This window comes from Vombatus ursinus, unplaced genomic scaffold (genome assembly GCF_900497805.2).
Source record: "Vombatus ursinus unplaced genomic scaffold, bare-nosed wombat genome assembly UNPS02014942.1, whole genome shotgun sequence".
NCBI classification, from domain to species: domain Eukaryota; kingdom Metazoa; phylum Chordata; class Mammalia; order Diprotodontia; family Vombatidae; genus Vombatus; species Vombatus ursinus.
Genome location: NW_020954720.1, coordinates 11,151,532 through 11,179,226, shown reverse-complemented (window position 1 = coordinate 11,179,226; position 27,695 = coordinate 11,151,532). Strand labels below are relative to the sequence as shown.

General features: G+C 35.9%; 1 protein-coding gene across 3 annotated transcripts in view; it reads right to left on the bottom strand.

Moving 5' to 3' along the window:
• DACH1 (dachshund family transcription factor 1) overlaps positions 1-25,012 on the bottom strand; it is a 488,469-nt gene extending 463,457 nt beyond the window's left edge. For all 3 annotated transcript variants that reach the window (XM_027844596.1, XM_027844597.1, XM_027844598.1), the window contains exon 1: positions 23,484-25,012. In XM_027844596.1, the coding sequence (XP_027700397.1) occupies positions 23,484-24,397 (914 nt within the window). In that variant the 5' untranslated portion in view covers positions 24,398-25,012. The remainder of the gene's footprint in view (positions 1-23,483) is intronic.
• Between the last annotated feature and the right edge of the window lie 2,683 nt (positions 25,013-27,695).

Sequence of the window (27,695 nt, the reverse complement as noted above, 5' to 3'; positions counted from 1 at the left end):
AGAGAAGAGACTCATGGGAGACATAATGGTGATCTCCATCTCTTCATGGATTTGAAGGAATGGCATGAGGAAGAGAGATTAGACTACTTATGTTTGGTCCCAGAAGGCAGAATGAGGAGGAAATGGTAGATGCTGAAAAAAGATAAATTTAGGCTGAAGTGCAAATAAACTTTCCTAACAATAGAGGTATCCAAAAGTTAAATGAGTTACCTACAGAGCTGTTTGGTTTTCCTTCCTTGGAAGTCTTTAAGTAGAGGGTGGAAAATAGCTTGTCAAGTACGTTGGAGTAGAAATTCCTTCTTTGTATAGGTTGGATGAGATGGAGTCCAAGGTCCCTTCAAAATCTCAAATTCTGTAATTTTGCGATTCTCTAAAATAATCTCTCACATATAATGACATGGATGATAGATTAGAACATGAAGATGAAAAAGTTGAGAGAGAGCAATGTTATAAAATATGAATTCATAGTATATTATAGTTTCTTAAATTATAAATTTAGATAAGACATTAGATCATTGTATGTTCCTATAATGAAATCAAGCTTCAGAAATCATGAAACAAATTTGAAATTGTAATATTTAACAAGCAGAGAGTGTTGCATTTGGAAAAGAAGTTCTAGAAATACCTTCAAAATAATCTGCAGTTAAAGAGATAGTGAAAATTATTGTATAGTTATAGAGGTGTGATTTAAACTAGATCAGAATTTCTCTTAAATGGGTAGATTAATAGTAGCCAACTTTAGCTAACATCAATTGAAATTCAAGAAATCTTAGAAATATAAACAAAAACCAAATATTCTTTCCCCAAGCACTGTTTAAACATATATACATGCATGTATATGTCCCCAAAAGGGGTCATTTTGAGGTGTCCCAAAAGTTTTAGTATATTTAAAGCTTTAATAGTTTAGGAGATTTAAAAGATTATGTTTTGATAGTTGAATCACTAAGATTTTGGAATATATACATAAATGTGTGTGTATGTATGTGTATATATAGTATGTGCATATATGTAGGTAATGTAGTTAGGAAAACATCACCTTATTGTTCTTTCAGACTTGGTAAAATTTATCCTTTACTCCAAAATCCTAAAATCAAAACAAATTTTAAAATGTAATCAGTCTAACCTTCTTTTTAAAAAAGGATATTTTGGTGCAATATTCTGTTTTTATATGATTTAACCCCAGTGTTTTGGGTAAGCAGTTCACAAAAATGCATTTTGGCATTTAGTTTCTATTACTAAAACTACCTTCACACAAATTTTTTCATCTTAAACATCTGGGTATACATAAACCCACACACAGAGCACCAGGAATCTATATCTCAAGAAGGAAATTAATTTTGAAAGTTTCTAATAATTAAAAGCAATTTCTATAAATAGAAATGATTCTGCCACCTCTCTATTATAGCTATATATTCTAAGATAGAAACTATAAAATACATATTTAAAGAAATGTGTTGTTTTCTCTGTTATTTATTTTTAAATGGTTCCATTGTTTTAGCCAAATATGATAATGTTCTTCTAGAGACATCTTTCTATATGTGAATAATATAAAAGAATTCAATCCCTGTAAAGTAGACTGCTTGGCAATGTCACATCACACAATTCCAAGAAAGTAATTCTTAGTCAGTAAGTTCAATTATTGTTAGAAAACAGTAATTCACTAGAAAAATATTAATTCTATATGAAGAAAATCTGAAGATTTCAAAAATAGATAGCCCTAAGGATATTTTACTGGAATGCACTTCTAGACCTACCGTGTACTTTCAGGGTTAAAAAAAAACAGTCATTTCACAAATATTACAAATCTACTGACATATAAAGAAGGCTTAAACAAGGGGAATCCACCTGGATTTCTCCCCCGCCTGCTGAATTTTAGACAGTAGATTCCTTTGTAGAAAAATGCCAAGGAGAAAATCAATCAGATACAATTTCAACAACCTACTAAATTTCACAATCTAACAAAGGAGAAACAGTGTGTGCTACATAATTTACAAAAACGTCAAGACACTCATAAATCCACTGACAAAGAACCAGGCATAGTAGTCTGAAACAAGGAATATTGTTTCCTATTGAAGAGTTGTTCACACAGTAATTGTCAGATTCCAAGTTTTAGGTTAAAATGTTTGAATATGTTCTAAACTAATTTTGAAGACATATGACTACAAATTATTGTTAAATTTCTTTTCAGTTTTTTTTGTCCACTCAGAATAACTTAATCTTGTTTGAGTTAAGCCTTAAATTTTATTTTAAAAAATTCCTATCAAAATAACACTGGCATATTCCAGCCTCCTGTAAAGTAAATCATTCAAGTCAAAGATGATACTCATCTTCAACTTCTGTGAAATACTTTGCCTAGCATAAGTGAAAGAATAAGATGCATTTTTAAATGCTTAATGTCATTCTCAGAGCAATAATATAAATAATTTTCTTTATATACATTTGGCAATTTTTTCTTATATTGCTACTCTATGATTTAAGCATGTCAATCTGCAAATCAAAATATTGCTAAAAGTAAATATCAACAAAAGTTTATTAAATATAATGAATCTATAAAAGAAAATTTCATTTTTTAGAGCTCAAGTTCATGATTATTATTTTTTCATCAAATTTGTAGTGTTATACTATATTTTAAAATAAAATTTCCATATTGAGCAAGAGGAGGTGCGAGAATAAGAACCAGAATAGACTTTGTTCATGCTTTGCATTTTGATTTAGTAAGATGTTTTAAAAGACAGTCTGAGAGACATAGAAGGCAAATAAATATATAAATCTCAAAAAGGCAATATGGTAGTGAAATGTTTTCTTCGTCATCCAAAATCTCTTATTTTTGGCATTTTTTTGGAGGGGTGAAAATAGATGCTAAAAGCACAATCTTACTTTATTCTTTAAAAAGGGCTTTCTATACATACAAAGTTAATTATAATCTAGGAAGAGGTATATTAACCTACAGATTTCAGTCAAAATGGTTCACTCATAAAATGGACACTCAACACAGCCTTCCACATTAGATGTAGAGGGTATTGACTTCATATTTAACATGATATTAAGATGATTCAGTTTAAATAGAACACTGGAAGTGTAGAGTTAGAAGGGACCTATGAAGTTACCTCATTCAACCCATACCTGAAGTATGGATGTCATCTACAACATCCTCAATAAGAAGTCAATTAGCCCATTTGAAGTCTTCCCCAAGTGAGGAATTCACTATCTTCCTCATTGATTGCTATGGTCATAAAGACCCTTAAACAATCAAACAAACAAAAAGTCTTATATTGAGACCACTTTGATGAGACCACTCAGAGAAACCTGAGATTTGTATTAACTGATGCAGAGTGTAGTAGAAACTTGAGAACAATTTATACAACAATAACACCATATGCACAAACAACTTTGAAAGATTTAAGAACTCTGATCAACACAATTATCAACCATCATTCCAGAGAATCCAATATCTTACCTAACTCCTAAGACAGAGATGCAGATTGAGTCATATGTTTATTTTTTGGATATGGCCAATGTGAGCATTTGTTTTGTTTGACTATGCATAGTTGTTTAAAATTTTTTTCTTTTCTTTTTTGAATGGGAGCTATAGGAAGAGAAAATAGATTTTTATTCACTGAAAAATTAATTAATTAATTTTTTTTGTGAGGCAATTGGGGTTAAGTGATTTGCCCAGGGTCACACAGCTAGTAAGTGTCAAGTGTCTGGTCTAAGACTGGATTTGAATTCAGGTCTTCCTGACTCTAGGGCTGGTACTATATCCACTGTGCCACCTAGCGCCCCAAAATTAATTTAATTTTTAAAAAATAAGCTTGTTGGGAGCAGGGATTATTTCATCCTTCTCTTTGTATTGGCTCCTAGCACAATGTCTAGCACATGGTAGTTGGTTAATAAAAGGTTGTTGATTGGCTGATCAGAATACACACATAGACACACACACACACACACATACACACACATACACACACACTTACCATTTCAATCACTATACATCTGGTTGGAAAATTATAATAATATATTATTGATCAAATCAGGTATATTTTCTATCTAAACTTTTATTTAAAGTGACCCAAACACTAGGTCTCCTAATTAGTCTCCTTTTTCATGCAAATGTATAGGACTTCCCTAGGGATTCAAATTCTGAATTCAAATTCTATCTCTGCTGCTTACCATTTGTGTGACTTGGCCCTCAGTTCTTAATAGGTACAGTAAGAAATTGACCTAGATACCCTTGAAGGTCCACCTATGATATGATACTTCACATTGTTGGGGTAAAAAAGCAAGCTCCAGTCTATAGACCTGAGGTTAGTCTTTAAACTATTAAAAATGTGAATCCCATTTGCTTCTCAGTGCATTTTTCTCATACTGGAGATTATGAGAACGCAATGGTAAAAATGAAACTACCACAGCTGCTATAGTCTATCTACCTAGGCATTATCTGGACATAAGAAAAGGGATTGATGGAAAGACACATGCCAAATAGGATTTTTCCCCATTAAATTCTGCAAAATATCATCACATTCATCTAGGTTTTTTTTAATTTATGTTCACATAATTATATATTTATAGCAATGCAAACTTTTATTAAGTGACATAGCAGAAATGACAGTCAAGTAAAAATCAGACTGAGTCATATTATAATTTGACTCAATGACAATAGATGAAGAAACCTTAGATGCCATCTAGTTAATCCTAGCTAGGTGGTACAGTTGATAGAGTACCAGACTTATAGTCAGGAAGACTTGACTTCAAATCCAGCTTCAGACACTTACTAACTATGTGATGCTAGGTCACTTAACCCTGTTTGCTTTAATTTCTTCATTTCTTCATCTATAAAATGAGTTACAGAAGGAAATGACAAACTGCTCCTGTATCTTCCCCAAAAAAACCCCAAATGGGGTCATGAAGAGTCAGACACAACTGAAACGACCCAACAACAATGATTGATTCTCTCATTTTACAAGTGAGGAACTGAATGAAACTCAAGAGTTCATTTTAGCCAATATCCTCTGATTCCACAGCCAATGGACCAGAGTTATATGGAAGATTATTTTGAGTAGAGTAGGTATGGTTAAAACCTATTCAAAATACTGAAATTTGTCTTTGGGATCCTCTCACACCCCTAATCACCATCCCTTAACTGTCCTTTTCCTATCTCCACCCTCCTTTAGAGGGTGATTTAGAGGGTACATTTACAATCTACCTTTCATTTCTAAGTTTTACTCTGATCTGACCAATGGATCCTTGATAAAGGGTTAATTCACAAGCACAGTGTTGACCAATAAAAGATCAAAGTATTAAAAAGGAGATAAAAGAACTGTAGCTTGAACACATAAATTGAAGACCTGATACTTACTAGCTGTGTGACCTTGGCTATGTCACTTCATCTTTGTGAGGCTCCTCACTTGTACAATAAAAGGGTTGAACTAAATCAGGGATTCTTAATCTTCTGAACCTTTATCAGAATGCTGTTCTTATATGCATAAAATTAAATACATAGGATGATAGAAGAAACCTATTGATTGAAATCTAGTTTTCATTTTTTTTATTCAATGACCTCAGGTTATGAACCCTTGGACTAGATGACTTCCAAGTTCCTGACCAACTGTAGCTCCTATAAACCTCTTCAATGGTTTTAAAAGAGTTGAGGAAAAGAATCAGACCACTGACCCATTATCTTCCATTTATTAACTATAATTAGCCTAAGACATCAAGGCATATTCCTTTGGAATATATTCAACTGTACCTCAATCACTATGTCACACTCCATAATGACTTGTGTGTGTGTGTGTTTGTGTGTGTGTGTGTGTGTGTGACTGTGTAGGCATGGGTAGACATCTACCCAATGGTCTGTAGTCATCCCAAACTTCTTGCTCCTGATGAAGAACATGCTGCCTTCATTTTCTCTCCCCGGGGTTGCAGTAAACAAAGAAAGACTTTGCATGCACCTCTTTTTTTGCCTTTTTTTTTCTGAGGCAATCAGGGTTAAGTGACTTGCCCAGGGTCACACAGCTAGTAAGTATCATGTGTCTGAGGCTGGATTTGAACTCAGGTCCTCCTGACTCCAAGGCCAGAGCTCTATGTATTGTACCACCTAGATGCCCCTGGATGCTACCTCTTAAAAGTATTAGATCTAGGTGATGATTTACATAATTAAAAAGCCTAGTTTTAGGAGAAAAGTATTGCATACATCATTTATAAATATAGCCAGCACAATGTTAATTCAAAGGCAAAAGTTTGCAAACATTATCTTTCTTAACATAACTGATTTATTTTTCTGGCAAAAGAGTGCTTCACAAGGTAGTGAACTGCCTAATGCACTGCCAGTAGGCCTTTAAGTTGAAAAGAGTTTTTCACAAGTCAAGCCTAAAAATGATCGTGTAGAATAGTGTGAATCTCAAAATAAGTGTATGCTTTTAATAACTTTCCCAAGAGTATCAGCATCTATTGGACCTCTTAAAAAAAATCAAATCAGCATCTATAAACAGGACCTATAGCTAAGATGCATAAATACAACAAAAGAGGTCAAAGGTACTGCTTATGAACAGAATCCTATAAGACATAAAATAGAGTCTAATAGAGACAAGACAGAAATATAGGTGAACATTTTGCAAAAATTCTAACTACTCACAGCAACACACACAAGCACACATATACAACACACACACACACACATGCACACACACACACAAACACACACATACACACTACTATATTGTACCTTTGGCAGCCCTTATCAGGCCTTCACTCTTGGACATCCATGCTTTTAATTATCCTGTGCTATTAATAAAACTGTATTGAGAGCAAGTAATGTCTCCTTATTTAGAGTTTTCATTTCAAAATAAAGTGAAAATTAGACACAGCCTGAATTGTTGGCTTAGATGATTAACCAGAAAAGTAAAACAAGATAAAATAATCCTTTTAAAAGGCTAATCTTTTAAGGTTACTTCAACTGCATTTTTATCAATACTATTCAATTCAGAAGCAAATTCCATTCCTTAAATAAAACTTTATCCATGTTAATAACATGAGATTTAAAAGAACATTTTCTTTTCCTTTTATCAATTGTATTTCCTTGGCACCATTTTATAAATACAATAAGACACTCTGGGAAAAATATTATGTTGGTGCAAAGAGACCTCTGGTTGTTGGAATCATTCAGCCTTTGGACTTGTGAATCACAATGCCATCACAGCCTAGCAAATCCCAGCATGACACTAGCCATGTCACATCTTGCTGTTTCACCAGGATCTCTGCACTTTTACCTTCTCAATAGTCACTAAATACTTCAGGACTGATGGGCATAACACCAGTGACATCCTAGTCTATGGAATGTATTCCTGTTAGGAAACACTTACTGCTACTATAAAAAGAATACTAATTTCTCTTCAAACTTGAGACCACTTGGGATGAATATTTTAGACAGAGAATCAAAACGTTTTTTAATGTTGTCTTGTGTAATTTTGTTCTAAAGTGGTTATGTAGTCTTCACAATTCTGAGTGGGGCTCAGTATTGTTTTAAAACATTGAGCATACAGTTGATGTTAAACCCCACCTTTGCGTGGTGAAACTGCCAACCAGTTTGTTACATCAAACATTCCTGGAATCTGTCTGGCCAATAGGAGTGGGTAGAAACTATTCTCTAATCACTGTTGAAATCATTGATAGTGCTGTCTGTCCACACTATGACAGACAAAAGCTGAAATGTATTAAACATAGCAATCCATCATCCTGCAGATGGGAAGCAGGAGCCAGCAGAGTTCAGAGGGAGTGACTACCCGCAGCTTAACAATGGCTGGAGTACTGACAGTTCAGTCCTCTCCATAACTACTTACTACCACCCTTCCTTCTAAGATGAATGAGTGTAATAAATGAGGGAGAAAACCTGCTGAGGACCTCAAATTTGAACACTGTTCATTTTCAAATGTAGTGTTTCTGAACTGCCTCCCCCAATCAATTGTTTAAAATGTATGCAAGTTTAAAAGGGTATGTGTTTAATTGCTTGATAAATGAAAGGCAGACTCAGGAAAATATATTCTATAGGAAAATAGTAGGAAGATGTGTTTCAAAACTGGAGTAGGAAAACATGCTAGAAAGACAGTTATAAACTAGAAATATAATACCAGATCTCACTCAGGAAAAACGTAGTTGCCTAATTAGGGATTAATTTATGTTGTCTAAAGGAACTTGAAATTTTGAATGCTAGAAGACTGCCTAGGTATGTAATTTAAAAAATCACTCTTGAATGGAAATGAACTATTATTTGCTAAAGTTAAATTCATTTTGTAGGGCTGTTTCTCACAGGAACATACGAGTCAGAACATAGCCAAAGGAAAAACTGCAACTGCTAACACTACATTAACAAAGTATAAAAGAGAAAGACAGTTTTCTTAGGATTTCAGCCTTGTCATTTCCAATTTTCTGCTCCTTGGACATGCTTGTATTCAAATTCTGGAACATCTATTCAGCATATCAATCCTAATTAGACAATCTGGGTCTGGAAAGGATGAGAGCTGGGTCATTTGCATAATTTAATCATAAATACTCAGTGATACATATTTCCAAATGCATTTGTACAATTATCTTTTCATCCTTGGGGCAATGGTATTAATATGATTAGGCAATATTTCTGGAAAAAACAGACAAGTATGCACTCTTTTTAACTGCAGCTTAGGGCGATATGAAAAATTAATTAATTTCTGAAGAAAATCAATTTCTGTACGTGACCACATTAGACATTGCTAAACCAAGACACAGAACGCTCTCTCAATCAGGACATTTTATCAGGGCCTTCTAAACTCTGTTGTATGAACATTTCAATAGAAAAATTCATGGAATACCCAAAAATACCTTAAAATTGGGATGGTGTTATTTTATGGGAGCTTTCTTACATCATTCTTTAAGTGTGAGCCACTAGGTTTTATTTTAAAGCAGTGTTGTTTGACCAGTCAATCAGAAACCTTAGCATTTGGTGTGAACTCATCTTGTGTGATCTTTTATTAATGTACATTAACCAATGTCAAGGACAACAGGATAAGGTTATTGTTGAAATCCTCACTAAAGAAATGGAATTGAATTAATCTAAAATAATTTCAATTCACATAGGACTGTTTGTTTGTTATTATGAATTTGCAGATAAAATATTTTTCAAAAGAACTACTCTCAGAAAAATATTGTGACATTCATGGTACAGAGCTAAGAACCCAGATGGCTAATCTTATTTTTTTAAAAAGAATACTGCTTTGTATGTTAATTGGTGCAAAAAGAAGAAGTCACATTTGTGGTTTTAAATGTACCATCTTTTTTCTTCTCAATCAACAGAAAAAGTAGAAATTACTGCATGCAAATGTTCAATATTCATTTAATTTGCATAAAGGTGCTTGAACAATTTTTTGATTCTAACAAGCTCATTTTTCATGCATTTTGTCTTTCATCCTAATCTAGCATCTGTCATTCCTTTTTGAAGTTATTATCGGCCCAATTCCCTCTTGGACATGGTTGCTGGGTGACCGGTATCTTAGCACCCACTTTGACAGGAACAGATGTGAATCTGATCAAGAGATTTCCCAGGAGTACCTGAAATCACAAACAACTTTTGTGAAAAACAAACAGCATCCCTGTCATGGGCCCTCACTTAACCCCCTCCCAAAAAGAAAAGGGGGGGGGAAGTTAGTGCACAATGACTCTAGGTCAATTAGAGAATCCACTATGATATATTTTTTGTAAACTCTAAATGGAAAACTGAACTAAAAATATTTGAAAATTAGTGAAGTTGGTGCTTCCAAGTCCTGAAAAAGTAAGGCCTTATTCTAACTTCTTAGGGAAAAAAATCTATCTTAAAACTATTTTTTATTTCATATTTGATATCTACTTCAGTACTTGCAAGGTTTTTTCATATTTTTTCCTGAAAATGAACATTATTGTAAATATATCAAAAAGAAACTAGTCATAAAGGTTGCTTTGACTACAGTGTTTAATATTGGTAACAAAAAAAGCTCTTTTATAGGGAAAAAATAATAAAATGCCATACATTCATCTATACATTCATTCATGTTTTTTTCATATTTCTTTACTAGAATTTGAAAAGGTAAATTTAATCTGAATGTGTCACCCATAGACATATGTGTGTGTGTGTATGTGTATAGTTCACATAGTTATACTATCAGTTATCACAGGTTCATCACTTAAAGCTAGAAAGGACATTGGAAACCACCTAGTCCAACTTTCTCATTTTACAGATTAGGAAACTGAGAGCCAGAGAAGTGAGGGTGACTTGCCCAAGATTATATAGATAGCACAAGACAAAGTGAGAATTCAAATCCACGTCCTCTACCACCAAATCAGCCCTCTTTCTCACTGTGCCATACTGGATTGTATGAAAGAAATAAAGCTGCAGTCAGCCATTGAGATAAAAAGGAAACATGACCATCCTAACTGGACTAGATGTATAAATTGTCAACTTGAAGCAATGAGGTCATCTCCCCTTCCTTCATTCACAATTAGGGAAGAAGGACCTGTCATGTAGTTCTAGCAGCATTAAGCTATCCACAGAATTCTTAGTACAGACATTAAAATGCAAACATAGAACCCACCAAAGATGCAGTTATTTTATCAACATAAAGCCAAACTGGTATTTGGAAATATCTAAGCAATGGACCATATATTTCAATCTTAGACAAGATAGTTGTAGTTATGTAGACTCATTGACAAGTGTCAGTTTACAACTGAAATAAGTTTTTTGCTGCAGGGAAAATGAAAACAAAACACATTTAAAAAAAACTCATGTTTATAACTCATGAAGCTCCTAAGGAACACAGTGTAACTTTCCTGGTCCTTTACATAAAATTATCAATGTTCTTCACAAGCCTAGCAATTATTTCTTCCTAGGGAGATACTCCAATAATCCTCTTTGGTGTATTTTTGTAAGGAAATTAGAGACAATGATTAATTCAGTCTAGTGTTGGGCAAGTTAAACAATACAGAAATAAATGGTCTTTCAAATTATTATTTTACTTATTTTAATTAAGAAAAATCCATTCCTCAATTTCAGCCTCAAACTTCTAATCACAGAACTTTCCATGTGCTATCAGAAATATGACTGTGCATTTAGGAAAAGAAAGAAAACCTAGAGGGACTGGTTCTCATTGGTTCTTTTGTTGTTGTTCAGTCATTTTCAGTTACATCCAACTCTTTGTGAACTATTTTGGGGTTTTCTTGGCAAAGATACTGAAGCGTTTTGCCATAGCCTTCTCATTTTACAGATGAGAAAACTGAGGCAAACAGGATTAAGTGACATGTCCAGGGTCACACAGCCAGTAAGTGTCTGAGGCTGGATTTGAATTCAGGTCTTCCTGACTACAGGCCTGGTGGTCTAATCCACAGTGCCACCTTGTTGCCCACTGGCCCTCCTAAGATCCTCCATTTTAGAGCTGTCAGAAGAGAAGGGCTTTTGCTTCCCTCCTCCTCTATATAATCAATGTCCCATGTACCAAACACTTCTGAATATAGTGGCCTTCTAATGAAAGCCTAGAAAATAACCAGACTGACATAGATCTAAAGTATCCCTTATTTTGTAATATATTTAACATGACCTTTCCAGCACAGGACTATTTTACTAAGTGAATTTAGGTAGGACTGAAAAAAATGTGGTCAATGCAACCTCATGACTACTTTAAGTACATAAAAGGAGGAGGACCAGACCTCTGATATTCCACTTAGTGGTCCTACCAGACAGAAAATATTTCTGTTCAAACTCATTAATCTGGTAAGATTTGATTGTAATCATACGGCAATATCCTTATTCTAACAAAATAAAAATAAAAACAAGCATGACTACTTAAAATGAGATCGTGGTTTCCATTTCTGATAAGTTGAATCTTGTGTAGTTATAAATAAATAACACAGATATGAATTCTTTGTTGCCATACTCAACTAAATACATTAAACCATTCTTTCCCCTAAAACCAATTGTGTCTTTGTATGGACTGAAATAGCGTTTAAAAAAAAAACTAAATGTCTTGCTACAAAAAGAAAATCAGCATAACTACAAAATAAAAAGGGTACCGGTGACAGAATTGAGGAATGTTTTTCATGAATAATATAAAAAACAATTTCCTAAATCCATCCAGTTACTAAATTTAGTAGCCAAACAGGTGTTAAGGGGAAGAAAAATCAAATTTGATCCATAAGTCTCTAATATTAAGGTTTGAATTGGGATCAGTTCATTCCTTTCCCATGGGGTAACTTGTATAAATGTAATTCTATGGTTTCATAAAAGCAGGTCAAGTTTCTATCCCTGGGGGTCTTTGGGCAATTTGAAGCATGGAAGCACTCTTCCTGGTTACAAGTTCAAATCTGCATGCATCTTTGATTGAGTGAAAAAAAATTAACTGAACAGAAAATGCATATTCATCTTTGATTAAAATATGCACTTGTCAGAGAATTATTAAACACTGAAGAATAAAAGCATCAGAGCTCACAAAATAATAAAAAACATTTAAAATCATTCTTCACCTATCTTTTTTTCCTGTAAAAATAACCTCTCTTTTAAGCATCATACATCTTTGTTTTCCCTCCTGTGTATACAAAATTAGAGGTGACCCAATCAGTAGATGCCATTAATCTTTTAATGTTCACTGTTTTCATTTTTTAAATTCCACCTAGTGTAGGTGATGTATTTTTGCCCATAGGCAGTCACTATGTTATGAGAGTCTTTCTGCCTGTAATCAATAGATGCCTGAACTTTCACCAATGATGCAAACACTTGAGGAATGCCTTGGAAAGATTAAGAAAGTAATTGACTTCAATTTAAGTCATCCACTATCAGGTGTTTTCAAAGACAATTACAACCATTGTATAAAATGATAATATACATTACCCTTACCTGAACCTGCAGATTTAACCCCTTACCCTTATCCCTTACTCATCTCATTGATGGCAAAGTTTTTAAGAACAGTTATCTATAAGGCTATGAAATAGTTTTCCTATCATTCTTATATAACTATTTTAGAAGCCATTCTTTTTTTTTTTTTTGGAAGAATAGGAAATCCTGAAAACAATTAACATGAATATAAAAAAAAAGAAATGGGGGTTAGGGTGGGAAATGGCATTATCATTATCAATAGTGAATCCCATCTGATTATACTCTAAGGCTATGTAATATATGTATATAGCACAAAATTATTTTCAATTATAATGTAATTTTGCGTTGAAAATTAAAGACACATTTTGGTGGTTGTAAAAGCAACAGTCTAATGAAAAGTACGCTGACTTTTCAGCCATTCATTTTTACTGTATATGAAACAAGTTTCAAAAATCAGTTAAGGTTAAATTACCCCTTCTTTATCTAAAACTAATCTGACATCTACAAGTGGCTTAATCTAACAATATCAAGAAAGGACAGAACAGTGATATTACATGAAAATACATTTTATTGACAATTAAAATAGCTCATCACTTTAACTTCCTCCCGTTTTTATAAATTACAGTATAGCATGGAAAACCTTTAGAAGAAAAAGTAAAGCCAACTTTATCGGCAGCTTAACCTGTAAAGCCTATTGATTGAATAACTTGTCAAATATGTATTATAGATTTTTCACCTCTGCTGTGATATGTTTTGAGTTTCAAAATTTTAAAAAGTAAGATTGTCAACTCTGATTCTAATAACAGAATATATATATATATAATAGTTCATTTCTAAAATAAATCAACATGAAATTGTCTTGCTGAAATCAGCTTAACTCTGTTATCATTCATATGGCATGTGTAAGGTTGTATGTTACTAGTGAAAAGAGTTAAATTTCACACTTCAATGATCTCACAATTTACAGACACCCACAAATATACCATGAAATTTATACACAGATTAAATTGGCCAAAGCATATATAATGCATATGTGTGAATATGTGTATTTATCTAGTTAGATGCACATATAAAACAGACATAATACCTACCATATACATATGGTATATATATATATAGTTTGCAAAGCTATTTGTCATATTGCGTGGAAAGCAGGACTTGTCATCAAGAAGACCTGAGTTCAATTCTTCCTCTGACACAAATCAAGTAAGTGACCAAACCTCTTCCTGTTCAAAAATACTGATCCTAAGGTGCAAATGACTTATTAATCTACATTGGTGGAGGAAGTTTCCACACCACAAGTTTATCACAATTAAGAAATCACTTGTCCAGTACCCTTCAGCTCCATTAACACAGGGTGTGGCATAGAAATATTAATTTCATTAATTAATACCTTAAGAGACAAAGTTGTTTCTCATATCCCAGGGCTTTCGATTAATATTTAGCCAAGGTTGAAACTTGAAGGGGTTAAAATGAGAAAACAAGGATTCCATCATAGAACTTTTCTGAGGCTTCTAAGAATGAAAAAGGATCTGATATAATGTTCATTCTAAATCAGTTATTAACATTATTACTACCACTAATAATAATAATTGGATTACAAGATATGTTTTTTTCATCTTGCTGGGCCTCTATGTTTTGTCTATTCAATGTAATTTAAGCAGGAACATGAAGGGCGATGTCAGGGCAAAGAACTTAAACAGCAACATTTGACCATTTAACATGGTCACAGTATCCCTGAACCACTGATGATCTCTTTACACTTGTTGCGGTCCCTACATCTCCCAGAATAAGATGTATGAATGGATAGGCAAGGGAATAGCATTCTAAAAATATCTGCTTTTCTACAGTCTCTTTAAAGCTACTAAACAATAATAGTCCACTTCTAGCAAAAAGGCATATTACCAAGAATTAATCTAGAAAAATGGCTTAAATTACAAGCAAAAGAAAACAAAACAAAAAGAATTATATACATAGTATTTTATACTTCTGATGGTTGAGTACAGGGTGTATTTTTATATTCAAAATGATTTATTTTCTATAAACATCATCATGAAACCAAAGTATGTCTATGCGAGATGATAACCTACTGTAAATCAAATAGATGGGAATTGGGGGTAGGAAGTAAGCAGTAAATAAAATTTAGTAAGCGACATTTTAAAGTTTTGCATGTTATATTTCACCTATATTTGAAAGTTGACTGTAACCCAAGAATTTTGGGGAAAATATTCTTTACGTTTGTTCGTTCATCTAAGTCCTGACTTAATGGCACCAACTGTTCAATGTGTATGTTTCAATATATTTTAAGTGAATATGGCATTTTTGCTGTACACTTTTTCTTCTAGTTTGTTCTGTTTTTGTTCCTGAAAGGGAAAAAATGCCTCTGCTTGTAGAACAACCAATTATTACAAAGTGTTTGACACCAAATAAAATCAAGGTTCAGTTATACTGGGTGTCATGTTATATGATGTCTCTTCATTCATCTTACTGGGATCCATTTTATGTGATGAGCTAACTACAAACTCTCTTTTCCAAGAAAAAGTAGAAATTAATCATTACTGTACAAACACAAACCATAGAGCACATGGCATATTCTAAAATTTGTCGTTTGTATATAAACATGTCAATAGGTTTCTAAACATGTCTAAGATACATTGTAGCTATTCAATGTAAGATTTTTATAAGTATTCTAATGTATACAGTAGATAATACTTATTCTATGCTGTTCCACCACATCAGTTTTGACTTCATGATAAGATATGTGTATTTTAGTCACTAACATATTGCGGTTATCCTTTACGGAAAGTTTTGTGATTATATTTTAGCAGTTACAGTTTCAATAAATGTCTTCTTTTGGCATACCTCTCCAAACTTTTTTTTTCTTTTTTTTAAACAGCAGGTAACAAGATGCTTTTGGCCACTTCATAGACAAACATGCTAAGGAATGGCGAACAAGCTAACAGTTGTCTTTTAAAAACTTTCCTTCCATTCAAATACATTTAAACCTGCAGAGGAAACCTAGCTTGACAGCATAGTTCAACTCCAAGCCAATTTGGATGAGAAAAGAAAACTGCCACACAGTTGGCAGAATTCAGCAATTTGGCTAATTTAGAGAACAATTTAGGAAGGTCTAAAGATGAATAAAATTTTGTGACTGAAACACCCTCTTATCTTCACAGAGAGTAAACTCCTGGTTAGAGTGGAGTGGCACACCAGGAAATTATCAACGCACCTGCTTTAAAATCCTTGATTGGAGATCAATGAGTAATTTTAGTCACCCTCTACATATGTTTTGTTACATTTTTTTTAAAATGAAATGGTTTTCACCCATCAGCTTCTGCCAATTTTATTTATGTCTAAGCTTCATGTTGTGCTCCATATTTAACTAAAAATAAGTTTCAGAGCATCACTTAGCAAAAAGTTGGTCAGGTTTCCAGGTTTTAAATGACAAAATAGAATGATTTCTTTTCCTACCCGTGTGTTCATTTACTTGTGCAGTTTGTCAGTTAGGCATGAACTGTTTCTGTGAGAGCAAAAGTAGCAATCATCTTTGAAATTCTGCAATTCCATCTAAGAATAACCACAGTTACCCATGAAAATGAAGAATAAACAATTTTACTTTCTTGGTTAACTTTTTGAAAAACAAATTGGCCAATAAGAGAATATAACTCTTTACCCTAGCCTATCTTAATATAAAAACAAACAATTATTGTAAACTCACTTCACAATTAAATAAGTTCATTTACAGACCACAGTGGAATATATATATGTATATATACATATATGTAAAATAGGTGTGTATATGCACACATATATACATATACATGCAATATATTGCTAATTGCTGACATTTTTTATTTAAAATGATTCATAACTTTTAATTGTAGATAACAATGTATTTCACCAATGAAATGGAAACAAGAAGTTTATTGCTGACACTGAAAACTTTCTATATCAAACACCTCTACCAAAACAAGATAATGAATAGCATATATTCATAAAACCACTGTTTAAATGCTCAGATGTTTGAGTGTTTCAGTATGAGTACAGTATAATATTTCTCTCTTGATTCAAGGTAGCTTAGGTTTATTTTTTTTTATAAAATCAAACCCTTATACAAAGTTTTAACTTACTCTTCTTGTTGCCAATAGCAGTATTTAAAATTAAAAGTAAAAAAAATCCCCATGTGACCTATATTCTAAAAAATAAGTAAAAATAAGCTCATTCTTTACTTTTAATTGTATCTCTTGAATATTTCTATTATAGGATTTATAGGATGGATGATGTCTTTTCAAGTTAACTGAGCAATCGTATGTGTGTGTGTGATCTCCATTATAAGACTGAGAAATACGTAAAGGTCGTGCAATATTTAATTGCAAATGTTATTTTAAAAAGTAAAATTATACAGTATTTTTTAAATTATAGATTTTAAAAGATCAAATAATTAGCACAGTTTTACTCTTCCTGTTACTTTCTAGGGGTACAAGTAGCTATAGTTAATTGAACAATCTAAAAAAAAACCCTGCTTCCAAGTTGAGTATTCAGAAGGCTAAGTTTTAGCATCTTTAAATCTAAGTTCTAAACTACTATCTCTCTGTCTGTCTGTCTATCTATCTATCTATCTATCTATCTATCTATATCTATCTATCACAGGTTTATCTGAATCTATTTAAAAGGCATATCAAATTAGATTGTTTTAATAGTTATTACAAATAAGCCAAATCACAACCTGCTAAGTTCTCATTTCTTATTGTATTTTATGGTACTTGTACTCTATCCTGCTAACACAAGGCAATTTTAATTATTAATTTACTTGACTGACGAAAGTAATTGAATGGAACAGTTTAGCAAAATAACTGGGAAAGATAAAATAATGCTAAATGATAATAAAATCACAAATCATTGCTAATAGAATGACATCAAGCATATTAATCTAGTTTATAAGTGGAAATTACATTCCAAAAACAAAACATCAAATAAAAAAATAATAAAGAAAAATATGCTATTCTGGTAATTTGCTCATAGAGAACTGCCAAAAGAGGAGTGAATTATACTAAAAGTTAGCCAAGGCTATAATCAATATAGGGTGACACAATTAAAGGGATATGGTAGCTAATAGCTGCTCTCAGTAACTTCCGAATAAGTTTCACTTAGTATAACAAATTAGACAAAAAAAAAAACACCTGGATATAGCATTTGACTCTTATAAAGCAAGCTTTTTTTCCTTACACACACACACACACACACACACACACACACAATACACACACACAAACACACACACACAATTGTCTCGATCCAGATTCTAAAAGGTATCATAGTTCCTAGTTAGTTCTTAATAACATTTGTAACTGCAGAATGTAAAATATTATTATGGGTAATCAAATGTCACGCTTCAGAGCATTAGCTAATAATCTGTAGAGGTTAGAAAGTAAACCTTCATCTCCACAACCATGTGTAATACTATTAAAGGAATAACTAAGAACATTATGTAGGGTAACACCTCTCATTGAATATTAAGGATGGGTTATATTGCAGTAGGCAGGCTACTGGGTTAGTTGGATAAATGATTTCATTGAGCAAAGTAAAACCTAGATTAGAAGGCTCTTTTTTTTTCACATCCCATTTAAACTGGAATAGTCATACTTGGTTGAGACCTGCCAATAACAGTATCAGTATCAACAATCAAACATATTAATATCAATCAGGGATTTGAATCAACATGAATGGTAAGCAGTTTTGCAGGGTCCTAAACTTGGATTTTCTCTCATAATTTACCAGGCAAATCTTCTTAAGTCACAGTGTATAAAAAGCTGATAAAATGAAATATTACACATAACTTCTAACATCAATCTGCTGCAATACAAACATTTATCAACTCTGGCCTCTTTTTTTTTTTCAGTGTGGCCCATGGAAAAGCTATCTTCGTACTACAACTAACTTACCTGTGTGTATAAACATTATGGAGTTGAGAAATGGTTTTATTTTAAAGATTCTATAATGAAATAGAAGTCTGAGACACAGAAAGCTAATCAAAGAGTAAAATCCTAAATAAATACCTATTGTCTAAGTGGGATAGTTAATTAAAGAATGTCAAAAGGCAAAAAAGAGGGACGTTGAAAGGCAAAACATGTTTCCCCAGTGTCTCACATTTCTTTTTCTAAAACAAATAATTCATAATACATTTTACAAAGAAAAGTTTCCTTAAAGGAATACAGTATTAGGAAATCTTTCCTTTGTCATCCATTCACTGAATGCACTCATAAGATGAAATGATGAAGAGCTACAGTGATACTTCATCTATAGATACAGTACTATAAATATGTATCATCTACAGATTTTAAAAAGTGAAAGGCTTGAATGGAAATGCACACACATTCAACCTACTCAGCAAAGTGAAATCTTTTAGTCCAACTTCAGCAAGTCCTGTGTTCTAAGTACCCTGAATTTCATCTGAAAGGGGATAAAGATTTTTCTATAAGGCATGAATGTATGTAAAACACATTTCTAACTCAGGTCTACAAATAAGTGATTTACTGATGGTTTACTTTGTTTTTTAATGGTTACTAGTTCATTAACTAACCTCCCTTGTAACAGCCAAGTTCAGTCATCTAATGTTTAGTTTAATAAATAATTGGAGGAAACTGATCAAGGTCTGCCTTTGTCTTTTGACAACTTACAAATGTATTCTCCTCTATTTTCTACACTCCCTGACCCCCATCCCATGTTGAAGTCTTTATGTAAACTCCGGTTAACCCTCAGGTGATTTTTGCTTGATACCCTTCTTTTCATCTTTTTTTTTGAATGGTAATAACAAACTAACTAAGCATTTACTTGGCCCTTAAGAAACACCACACTGGTAGTTCAACCAAAGAAATTAGTCTTATTTCATTCAAACTTTTTTTTATTAACTTAAGGAATGACTTTGGGTAAATTAATATTATGGTTCCTCAGTTTACCCATACGAACACTGGTGATATCTTCTAGGGTATGGCAATAAATAACTATATTTGCTTTTATAAAAGACTGAACACTGAGATTGGAAAAACAGACATTATTTCATTTTTAAGTTGCTTTCTAATACAGAGTCTTTTTTGACCTGTGTTGTTTCTTCCTTTGGATTTTCTTTTCTTTTTAGTAAATGTAAGGGACAAGGACAACAGAACTAAAATCCAGATGAGTAAAACAAGCATCCAAACCAAGGGAATTAATTCTTCTACTGAAGAGGTGCTAACCTACCTCTTTTTGGGGAAAGAGTCATTTTAGTTTTGAAACTTTAGACACAAGAAATTATGCTTACCTTTTTCAAAGTATTCCAGAAGAAACATAATGTCATATTGATTTTAAATAATACACTATTACAGTTCTGACAGCATATAGTGGCAAAATAAATAAAGCACTGCATGCCCCAGCCCAAGACCTCCAAGCTCTGGAATCCCTTGTTGAATTAGGAAATCTCAGTTATATGTAGCAAAATATTTTATGAACAAATGGTGACAGAGCCTATATGCTACAGACATTAATGTGAGCAAACGATGGTGTTAAGTAAAAGATCAAAATGCATCAAGGGAAGCAACCAATACATCTTAAAACTGAAAACAGACTGTGAAAGCTTGGTGGAACTTCATATTTAATTGCAAACTAAAGTATCGATACCAGATGACAACAGTATAATCACGGTGATGATAAGATATTTTTGAAGTGGTAAGTAGAATTAAAGATGTGCTCTAATGGATTGAACTTGTCTTTCAATCCTGGGGCAGTTATCCTTTAAAGCACACTGAATCATTCTGATGATAAACTTAAGAACTGTCATTAACCTCTGCATAAACTCTTAGAATATTTTGATGTAGTTTTTTTTTTTTGATAGACCATGATGGTGTGACAAAGACTTCAGTACCAAACTCTCACAAAATTTAAGAAAACCAGAAAAACATAATTATTTAAGTGAGCTGTTAAATGGCATATTTATCATCTTACGTTATAATGAAAGTGTTCTTAACCAAGATTTAATAGGAAATGACCTTTAATTTACTGGTACAGTTTGTGCTGTAACACAGAAAGAACTTAGACTTGCTGTTTGTTTACTGAATAGAATTATACTGAACTTTCAACAGTAAGATTTACTTTAAAAGAAAATGTACCTGGAAAGAAGTAATTACTATTTTGATCATCTATCTCTAAACTTCTTTCAAATAAAAATTGTCATTCTTTCAAACGACCACTTAAGAGTTTCCTATTCAGACCGGTAGCCACAAAAGTTATATCTATAAGTTCTTGGTAAATGTTTCTCTCCTGGTCATTCATTATTAAATATTATCCCAGTGAAGGCCTTTCTTTATCCCTACCCCCCCACCTCAATCTATTAACTGCCACCTGTTCTTTACACTCACCCAGATAAGTTTACAGAACCAAATAGAACAAAGAATGTTTTATAAAAATATAAAAGTAAAGGGGGGGGGCGCGAAGGAGGCGGCAAAGTTTAGCTCCTACGGGTTACTACTGAATCGTTTTTTGATTTAGCAGCTCATTCACGACCTGTAAGTTGATTCCCAAATAACTACCTGAAAGAGAGTCTCTGCCCCAAATCAGTTAGGAGACGTTTGCTAAGTGGACCCTTCCCCCACAAGGTTCTTGTCTTCTGAGTTTTATCACTACCCTCAAGGTAGCCAGCTAAGATGCAAGTCTGACAGTCTGTGCGGGTCTGGTTCTCATTCCTTCGGACAACAGGGGAGCTCTTCCTTTCTGGTTACTTTGTAAATTAACTCTAACCTTCACCCCCAGCCCAGCCCCATCGTCCTAATCAGCTACACGTGGAGATGGAGCCCTCTCTGTTCTTGTCTTCACTCTTATTTCAATAGCATTTGATTTCTCTTGGAAAGTTAAGAGTGTTATTCCCTCCTTCTCTACTGTCCTTCCCATCTCTAAACTAAGCTTTAACTTTCACTACACCCTTCCCATCTTGTTCCATGTTTTGACTTTTGCTCTATTGTTCCTATGGGGCAAAAGATGAACTAGAGTGGTAGAGAGAGGGTGTGTGGGGGACTTGTGTGTGTGTTTTGTGTGTGTGTGTGTGTGTTTTGTGTGTGTGTGTGTGTGTGTGTGTGTGTGCTCGCGCGCCTGTGTGTAGTGGCAAAGGGTTTTGAGGAACGAACCGGGATCCTACAATCTCCCAGATCCCTAAAAGTTGCCCCTCTCCCGCCCCCTCCCAGTACAATCCTGCCCTCAGAGCACACAGACATCGTACTGTGAAACAGCTCTGGAACTGGACCGGTGGCTAATACATCCCAAGGCACTCCTCGATTCCCAGGCAGCTACTGGAAATGCGACTGCACCTTCGAGTCCTCTCTCTCAGCTTAGCCTCCCAGCCCAACTCCCACACCTGCTTCTCCACTGAGCCACGGACCTCAGAAAGAGCAGGGGCCTGGCATTTTTCTCCTCTCCCCCCAACAACTCAGTTTAACCTCTGTGTCTCGCCCAGCCCAACTCCACCCCTTGAGAAGGGAACCTGCCTGCCTGCTGACTCTCTTTTGCCCTGCAACAGTCTTACTTTCCTTCTACTTTCCTTCCTTTCTTACCATCACTTGCGCGCGCGCGCGCACACACACACACACACACACACACACACACACACACACAATGGGTCTTATCTCCTCCCTCCCCTTTATATGCTGTAGCTAAATTCACCCTAGAGAAATGGGAGAAATGGTGATAGTTCTATTACTGGGTCAATTCTCAGACGCCAAAACAGTGTGCCCCTAGACTTTGAAGTGCTATCCCGGGACAATATTTCCTTAGCTTCCCCAGTGGGGTGAAGGAACGCTTCTACCCCGGCATCCTCACCCCTTAATCCGAAGCCCATCTTCCCACCACCCCACCCCACCCCCACCCCCAGCCCATTTGCTTGGCTGGGAAAACCTGCTTCCTCGAATTGGATTCCGCATCCTCCCACCCAGTTCCCCTTTCACAACCTCCCCCAATCTCATCTTAATCACTCGCTGGAAACACGCTCCGTAACAAACACAAATCACACTCCAGTCAGATTCGCACTCCCGAGTGCCTGGCTTTGGAAAGCCCTAGCATCGCATGCCTCACCCCACGCGGTAAGAGGGCAGAGGTGGGACAAGGTAGGTGTTCTCAGGTTTTGACAAACTGGAAGGAGAAATGTGTTTCACCGCGAGGTTCAGGGTTCTACACGCTCCTTTATCCTTCCCCCCCCCCACTCCCCTTCCTCTCATTTCGTCCCTTTCTCCCAAGTCCCTCAATAATCAAAGCACTCACTCTCCTCCCCCCTCCCCCCACGCTCCGCCCGGGCCCAGACAATTTAACATTTACTGGTAAGTAGAGAGGGCATGGGACCAGCCAGAGGGAAAAAAAGGAACAGGCGGAAGGTAAATGCAGGATAGATAGGATGGGTTCTCCAACTTCTCAGGAGAGACTGGAAGAGGTTCAGTTTGGTCAGGTTTGTCAACAACACCCCTGAAAGGAAAGAAAGGATCATTGACTGCCAAGGTTCTGTGGGGCGAGTGAGGCTCCACAGGACTGAAAGGAGAGAAAGAGGGGGGGCGGAGGTGGGTGGAGAAGAGGAAGGTGGATGTTAGAAGATACCCCCCCCCTTTACCTTGCGTTGGTGCAGTCATTGTAGAGTGTCTCGAAATCCTTCCTGGAGATGAGTTTGCAGCGGTTCACCCCGGGCTGGATAGCCCCTAGTCCCCTCAGGATGCGAACCTGTTCCACGTTGCACACCACCGGCGTGATCTCCAACCGCTTCAGCTTGGTATAGACAGTGTGCAAGCCCCCGACCAAGTGCTTTAGGAACAGGTCAAAAGCCTGGGGCAGGCAGATAAGCTCGCAGCCCTCCACCGTGAAGGAAGCCACTTTGGCCCCCCTCAGATCCACCATTTTGCACTCATTATTCTGGGGGGTGTTCTCCACTGGGGAAGGGGTCGAATACACGGGTTTCCCCGGGAGGTTGCCGCAGCTGCTGCTGCTGCTGCTGCTGCTGCTGCTACTGCTGCTGCTGCTGCTGCTGCTACTGCTGCTGCTGCTGCTGCCGCAGCTGGCGGTGCTCACGTTGAGGCTGGGGTTGGAGCTGCCTCCGCCGCCGCTGCCGGTGTTGCCACTGCTGGTGCTGCTGCTGTTGCTGCTGCTACTGTTGGGGGTGACCAGGCTGGGGTTGCAGTTACCGCCGCCGCCTCCCGCGTTGCTGCTCGTGCAGCCGCCGCCACCGCCGCCGCCGCCGCCGCCGCCGCCGCTGCCTCCGCCGCCGCCGCCGCTGCTGCTGGTGGAGGTGACCGTGGCCGCCGCCGCCGCCGCCGCTGCCGCCGCCGCCGCTGCCGCCGCCGCTGCCGCTGCGATGGGCTCTGGTCGGAAGAGGGTTGGCCCTGAAGACGCCGGGGGACCGATGGAGGGACCCGGAGAGGAGGTCGCCGAAGAGGTGGAGGTGGTGGTGCAGGAGGAGGAGGCAGAAGTGGAGATCGGAGGTTGCGGGGGGACCAGCTGGGTCGGAGGGATCAAAGCAGCCGGCACGGCCATGGTGACATATAAGAGGAGAAGAAGGAGATTGGGGGGTGGAAAAAGTTGCCACACACCAGGGGGAGGGGAAGGAAAGGGGGAGAACGAACGAGAGAATGCAAAATCCCCAGGAAGATGAAGAGGGAGAAAGAGAGAAAAACGAAAAAAAGGAAAAGAAAGAGAGAAGGAAAAGGCAGATTGAAGGGCAGAGGGGTAAGAGCGAGAAGCAGGAGAGACACGCACAAAAGTGTCCCGCAAGTCGAAATGAGTAGTCCTCTCCGGGGGCTGGGATTGGGGGCTGAATTTTTTTGGGGGGGGGGGAGAGAGTGGGGGGGGGTTGGCTATTGTTTTTTTGGGTCCTGCTCTAGCACAAAGTTAAAGATGAAGGTGAAAAAGAGGAGGTTTGAAGGACTTCAGTTCTCTCTGGCAAGTACATTGATCAAAGATTGAGAGGGGAATGACAGAGAGAAAATGAGCTGAAAAGTGCTGGCTGCTCTCTGGACGAGTTGTTGTTGTCACACGGTGCAGAGGGGAGGAGCTCCGGAAACTTGAAATACCCTTTGAAGCCACAAAAACCTCACTCACTAGTATTAACCCAAATTATCCAACCAGGAACCCGGAGCAAAGAAACACCGACTGAGCGAGAGATACTGAGAAAGAGAACGAGAGAGTACGAGAAAGAGAGGGAGGGAGGAAAAAAAGGGTGAGGAGAGAGATTGTGGGAGGGGAGGGAGGGGAAGAGAGAGCGACATAGACGGCGGAGGGGGGGCGAGGAATGGGAGGGGGGACGAAGAAGGAAAGGGAGATCATCATCTTTTCTTTTAATACTACCGTTAGATTACATGTTTCATATTTCATCTCAACCACGACGACATGTAATTTTCCAAACGCATCTAAGCAATCTCCTGTCAACTTAAAGAGTAACAAATGTACTTTGCACAGTTTCTTATAGGAATTAGGACGTATTAAATTAAATTTTTAAAAAATCAGATATAAATGGAAAATCTACATACACTTTCTCCTTCCATACATCCTTATGAAGATTTGCATTTGCTATGAGCTTACTTTAGGGAAAGTTCATATGCAAACCTAAACGTATGATTTTAATTCATTCGTTTGGTTACTTATTTGTGTGAGTACGTCTTGTTTTGTTTTGGGTTTTTTTTTTTAAACTGGGCTAGTAAGTACATATCACAGACTGAAAGTTGGAAGAAATCAGAAATCTAAATTGCTAACATAATAATAGCAGATGTTCTTTTTATCTGCTCTGTATTTCAGTAGATTGGGGGGGGAAGAAAAATGAAAAGATACTCTCGAAGTGGATCTATGTTTCCTTGCCTGGTATAAATATATGTAATATCTTCTGACTTCAAAAACGAAAGGTCAGCTAAATATAAAGCAAGTACACACTTATTTACTTTATGCATCTAAAACTGTGATAAATTCAAGCGAATATCAAAAACAAAAAAAGCTGTTAATCTATTTAAAAAAGACAAAAGACTTTCTGGTATGGTGTGATAACAAGACCTTTTTTAACTTATAATTTTCTAAAATTAACTCATTCTATGGGAATATCCTTTCTATTCTAAAAGGTGTTTAAGAAATTACACTACACACACACACACACACACACACACACACACACACACACACACACACACACACACACACCTCCCTAAATAGCAGACCTGAAAAGACAAAGTGGAGATACATAAAAATTAACTGGTAGAATTATTCTCAATCACCTATTTAATTCTTCTTATTCTTAAGTTCACCTAACCTGTTGCATTTAGGTATTTAAAGGGTCTCTGACCAACAGGTGATTTAAAATAGCATAAGTCAGAATGTAATCCTCTATCTATATCTCTGTGGATCTTGAATAATTAGGCTTTGTCTACACATGCGCAGTCTCTAATTTTGCAAGGTGTGAAATGATGCATTACATATTTGACAGAAATTTTAGTTTTGGATATATTTTGAAAGCTTTAAGTCTACATTGTTGAATTTTACACTTACATTTCTATTTTTGTTAGTTAATAATTATTTTTCTTCTTATTCTACTTCATTGAAAAGTTGTTGTTGTTTGTTGTTGCTCGAGGAAATATAAAAGCATTGAAAAATATGGCCATATCAAAAATCTACTCAGGTCTTTCATAAAAGGTACCTTATATCACCAGAATATTCTTCTTGGTCTACAACAAGGAAGGAAAACAAATAGAACACTTTCTAGGATATCTTAAATTTATAGACAACTGTTTGTCCTACCTGGTGTCAAACCTCAGCTATTTTTTTAAAAAGTTGAAATTCTCTTTTGGTCCTCAAAGGTGTCTTCATCTAATAAATTCTTATACCAATGTGAGTATGTATATATGTGCATCTGTGCACATAAACAAAAATCTCAAAAAATAGTAAGTACATGATTATTTTAAAATATATTTTAATGCAGATTTTATATTCAACAGGGGGAGAAAAGTTACAAACCCTTGTAAAACTGATTTTATATTGGAAATGCAAACACAACTTTAATTATAATGGCACAGCTTGATGTTGCCATAAAAACTTCAGCTACTTTGAAAAATGTTAGACCACAGTTCTATCGTTTTGAATTCTCTACCCATAAATGAGAACAATGCAAAACAAGTGTTGAAAAGCTGCCCTTACCCCCTCTGGTTCCCCACATTAACTCAGAGTACCATGCATACACAACCATGCCACATTCCAATAACATACAAGTGAGGCAACTATTGCAGCTAGAGCATGACCCTCAATTATGTCACCATTCCACCTTAACTTCTAAGAGGACCCATAATGTGGAGGGGGAAGCTGTGCCCCACAACACATGTTTACTTTATAGAGTAGGGTATTTTGGAGCTTGTTCCTACTGAATGAATTCTTCTGAGACAGAAAATCTTCAGGTCTGCAGTCAGTTAAAAGAAAATCATAGTTTGAAAAGGTTCATCACTGTGTGTTTGTTTGATCAAACAATATTATTAGTAACTAAGCATAATGAAAATAAAAATACATGTATGGAAGGGTGCAAGAACCTTCAAAGTGTCTTGCTTGGGAAATATTAGGAACAATTAAGGCAAGCTTCAATTGTCCTTAGCAGAAGTATCAATCTAGGAAGGACTTGAATTTAACCCCTCCTCTTTCTCACCTTTAGCTTTTCAGGGTATTTTTTTTTTTTTATTGTTTGTTTGTTTTACATCTCAGGTCATTGCAAATGCTCTTCCTCCATCTTCTCTTCCTCTAAGCTCAGAGTACTGTCACTGATATATGAAAAATTTTCCCTGTGTCAAGTGAAGACATTGTGCTGAAA